Source organism: Megalobrama amblycephala, linkage group LG1 (assembly GCF_018812025.1).
Source record: "Megalobrama amblycephala isolate DHTTF-2021 linkage group LG1, ASM1881202v1, whole genome shotgun sequence".
Taxonomy (NCBI): Eukaryota; Metazoa; Chordata; class Actinopteri; order Cypriniformes; family Xenocyprididae; genus Megalobrama; species Megalobrama amblycephala.
The window spans coordinates 50597823-50602249 of NC_063044.1; the positions used below are offsets into that span (position 1 = coordinate 50597823).

The following is a 4427-nucleotide window of genomic DNA, read 5'->3' on the forward strand; positions in this document are numbered from 1 at the left end:
CACTGCAAACACCTTGCCATTTAGCCAGAGTGATTTCTGCAGTGTCACTCATGACCATGAGTCTGTATGAATCAGTGGTCATCGAGAGCCATTCTCCTCTGTAACGAGTCAAGATTATGTGTTCTTTAGCTTGTCAATCGTGAAAAATATTTCAAATATTCAAGAAACCCCATATAAAAGGCACCATTCAATGTAACGTTTTAAGTAATGCAACTGAAATATACCATATTGTTTTGCACATTTTTAAATCCCTGATAAAATCCCTTCATCTGGTATAGCACTTCTGCAACATTTACCCTACTACTCAAAATGTTGAGTTGCTTATTTTTTGGGGAAAACTGTTTTCCAGGTTAATCAGTGCAAGGTCCAGCGTATGCAAATAAATAATTTAAAAGAATGTTTGTCTTTATCCCATTTCATTGGGGTTATCAATGTTTAAACGAAACAAGTAGTGGATCAATCTCGTTGGTGTTACACTTCTTACATTTTATATATCAAATTATAAAAGGTATGATTTACAGGTTCTCTTCTTAAGACTGGCATACTTGTTAATCATAAAGTACGCCTAATGTCAAATACTTACCAAGAACTTTCAAAGGAAGAAGTCAGAATTTAAATAACGACCCAATAATTGTTAATGAAAATACAAGTCATAAAATTGAGCTGAAAAATGATCCACTTCCTACTAAGAGTTATGGCACCAGTCACTTTCAAGTGAAAATTTTTTGAGGACTTGACAAATTTAAAATTGCTTCATTTGTTCTCCTGTAATAGTCTAAAACTATAACCCCAGGCAACAAGGTTCATCAAAACATTAGATGTGACTTGACATAAAGAGGACAGACACAAAGAGTCATTTAATATTTTATTTGAGGACCATGCAACAGCCATTAATGGCCCTTGACATTTTTACAAGTGTAGATCCTTCATTACCTCTACATAGTACAAAATAACTTTAAGTTACTAAAAAAATGAAATACACCTAACAAAAAGGGGGAGGGCGGGGGGGAAAAAAAAATATCCTGCACAGCATGTACATTTTACAACCTGCCTTGAAGAAATAAAGTTACTCGAACAGAACAATTAAAGATTAAGATTAGCAAAATGAAACTGCATTTACTGAGGGAATGCAGGAGGGGCCATGGGGAACTGCATGGACTGTGGCATCTGTTGGGGGTTGAAGGGGAACGGTGGAGGGTGGTTCATGCTGTTTTGAACGCCCCCTTGACTGGGACCAAACTGCTGGTTCTGATAGCCTTGGTTTCCATAGCCACCAGACTGATTGCCAAAGTTACCCTGTCCGTTATTGCTGTAACCCCCATTAAAGCTACTACTGCTGCTGCTGTTGTTGTAGCCGCTAGATCCATTTTGAGTCTTGTTTCCAAACACCTTCTTTTGCCCATAAGAGTCACCATTACGGTTGTCCTGGCTGTAGCTGTTGAAGTCCCGCCTGCTGCTGGAGTGGCGATCCCGGCGATCGTCCCTATACCCCCCACCTCGCCCTCCCCTTGAACGACCTGGAAAAGAAACGATGAGTTAAACTGGAGTTCGCCAACAGATCAGAAACTAAATCCGAGCCGTACCCTTTTAGAGAGAGATTATGAAGTACAAAACTGTCTGCAGTTAAACCACAGTTCTTGTATCTCACCAATTGGATTTACCTCCTCTGTCTTCGGCCATTTGGATGAGCTTGGGGTTTATGGCTTGGTTGGCCTCGCGGAGGACAGAGACGAGGTCGTGAGCCTGTTTCATGTTGTTGGGCGTAAAGAAAGTGTACGCCGTGCCAGTTTTCTGACTGCGAGCCGTACGGCCAATGCGGTGAATGTAGTCCTCGGAATTGTTGGGGTAGTCATAGTTAATGACAAATTTGACGTCCTCCACATCTGTTAAGAGAAAATGGACGTGCCATGGCAGGAATAGAGGAGTGCGGGTGCACACCGCCACAGCAGCGAGAATAACAGACGTTAGCAAGGGAAACAAATGAACGATAGGTCATCGACTTACCATGCTGAGGAAAGGATGGTTAAAAATCAGGACTTTAAGGATCCATATGACAATTAACATTGTCCTCTATTAAAAGTGACAAGACAAACTGCTGCATCTTGCCAAGACTCAACTTGCTCAAAAACAAGACCGATTATAGGGCTTAAATTTAAGGCTGACGCAAGCTTTCCAACCAACCGGTGCTCACTTGAAAGAAAATATGATTCTCTTTGGCAGGACTCGACATGACTGAAGCCAGCAAAAGGAGGGCACGCATCGACCAGCCGGGTAATCGCATTCAGTGCGGAGGCATGTAGATTAAAGCAACTGCTCTCGATGGCAAAACTAAAATTTAATACAAGACACTTCCTATTACGAAAACGCCCAGTCCTTAAACTTAAAAAGTTCAACAGTTCAAGCTGTTGCGCGAGAGCAGATGCGAGCAGGACGCAAGTGCGACCACCCAACGGCGCCGCACTCCTCCATGGTATGCCGCCCCTTGGATTACGCCCCAATCACGGAGCTCCGACCACCTCTGAATGCAATTTGATTGGCTGGCAGACAGGCAGAACTCCACAGAGGAGCTCCTTACCCCCTCCTGGTGAACCTGGACGCGTCATGCCAAGGTCCTGCCTCCAAGACTCCACCTTCAGGTGAGAGGGGCTCAGAAAGGCACAGCAGTTAAAAGGAAACGGCAGAACTTCATAGAAAACACAATATGAAATGTTAAAGGACATATTAAGTAGGAATAACAAACCTAGTCCTCTGGAGGCGACATCTGTGGCAATGAGGATGGGCGCTTTTCCATATTTGAATTCTGTTGAAGCAGGAAAACAAGTCAAATCAAAGTGAATTAACCAAGAATGAGTTGATTATCCGAGACCTTTAGGGCGAACACATACCATTGAGCACCCAATCCCTTTCCTGCTGGCTTTTGTCTCCATGGATACCCATTGCTGGCCACCTGTAATAAAAGCCAATGAAGTTACTCCGTTTGACATCCAAACAAAGCAACCGTACCATGGTGAAGCAAAGGAGGTCATCTTACCCATCCCTACGCATCCTCCTAGTAAGGTCATCACACCTCCTTTTGGTCTCCACAAAAATAATGGTCTTGTTCTCCTTCTCGCTCATGATCTCCTCCAGCAGACGTATCAGTCTGAAAAGGAACAAAGTTCATTGTTATGCATTGCCTCACAGAGCCACCAAAACCAAACTTAGTTCACTCCTAATGTTCCCAGCACTTACTTGTCCTCTTTCTCGCCATCATTGCAAACATCAACAATCTGTAGGATGTTGTGGTTGGCGCTGAGCTGCAGAGCACCAACGTTGATCTGTACATACTCCTTCAGGAAGTCCTCGGCTAGCTGCCTCACCTCTTTGGGCCACGTAGCACTCCACATTAGAGTCTGTCGGTCCGGCTACAGGAGGAAACGATAAGAAAATTAACATTTTTCAAGAGATAACAGCTATGAGTGCATTAAAAATCCATCAAAACAATGCATACTCTGATTTGGTCCAAAATTTTCCGAATCTGAGGTTCAAAACCCATGTCAAGCATCCTGTCAGCTTCGTCCAGCACAAGATACGTGCATCTGCGCAGATTTGTTTTTCCGACTTCTAGGAAATCAATAAGCCTTCCGGGTGTGGCAATGCAGATCTCAACCCCTGAAAAAGCAGTAGAAACGTTAGACATTTAGCACACCATTAAAAAAAGCATTCCAAAGAGATTCAAGCTCGGTTCCACTCGTACCCCTTTCCAGGTCCCGGATCTGTGGTCCTTTGGGAGCGCCTCCATAGATGCAGGTGGACTTGAGACGAGAAGCTTTGCCGTACTCTGCTGCCACCTGCTGGACTTGCTGTGCCAACTCACGGGTGGGAGCCAACACCAAGCACTAAAGAGAAAAACACCCGATTTAAAATGCCGGTTTTAAGACAACGATTCGGATTTACACTTGACGGATTGTTGAACTTACAATGGGGCCATCTCCGTGCTCCAGGAATGGTTGGTGGTTTATGTGAACAATAGCAGGAAGCAAGTACTGTAGAAGAAAACACTCATTAAAACCTGTAAAAATTACTCACAACTGGACAATATGACAGGATGGTTCATAAGCATCATACCGAGAGGGTTTTTCCCGAGCCGGTCTGTGCAATGCCGACCAAATCTTTGCCGCTAAGTGCAACTGGCCACCCCTGAGCTTGAATGGGGGTTGGTTCAGTCCAGTTCTGTTTAGTGATCACATCCATTACATAGTCTACATAAAACATAAAAAATGGTTAGTTTAACCTTGTAAAACTCAACATTAATTAAAAAAAAAAATTTAATTAATAAAATAGAAATCTTCCACAATTCTTCAAGCAAGCATCAACTTACTTGGAAAGCTTGCTTCATGGAACTTCATGATGGGTTTGGGACAGTCTCGACCCTTCACTGTGATCTC

The 4427-nt window shown here is 43.3% G+C and overlaps 1 protein-coding gene across 1 annotated transcript; it reads right to left on the minus strand.

The window, feature by feature from the left end:
- Positions 1-852: 852 nt before the first annotated feature.
- Positions 853-4421, minus strand: LOC125273777 (probable ATP-dependent RNA helicase DDX5). The gene is made up of 11 exons (XM_048199445.1): positions 4361-4421; positions 4108-4241; positions 3960-4025; positions 3737-3878; positions 3491-3651; positions 3232-3404; positions 3032-3142; positions 2886-2947; positions 2741-2800; positions 1662-1883; positions 853-1517 (listed from the first exon to the last, which is right to left on the minus strand). Exons 1-11 carry the CDS (start codon positions 4386-4388, stop codon positions 1117-1119), a joined length of 1560 nt encoding a protein of 519 aa, XP_048055402.1. The 5' UTR covers positions 4389-4421; the 3' UTR covers positions 853-1116.
- Between the last annotated feature and the right edge of the window lie 6 nt (positions 4422-4427).

Coding starts and splice junctions, on each gene's coding strand:
- LOC125273777 (XM_048199445.1), bottom strand. CDS start 4,388: ATGAAGTTCCATGAAGCAAGCTTTCCAA. Junction 4,026..4,107: donor GCTCGGGAAAAACCCTCTCG/GTATGATGCTTA, acceptor TTTCTTCTACAG/TACTTGCTTCCTGCTATTGT. Junction 1,884..2,740: donor TGTCGCCTCCAGAGGACTAG/GTTTGTTATTCC, acceptor TTCTCTTAACAG/ATGTGGAGGACGTCAAATTT.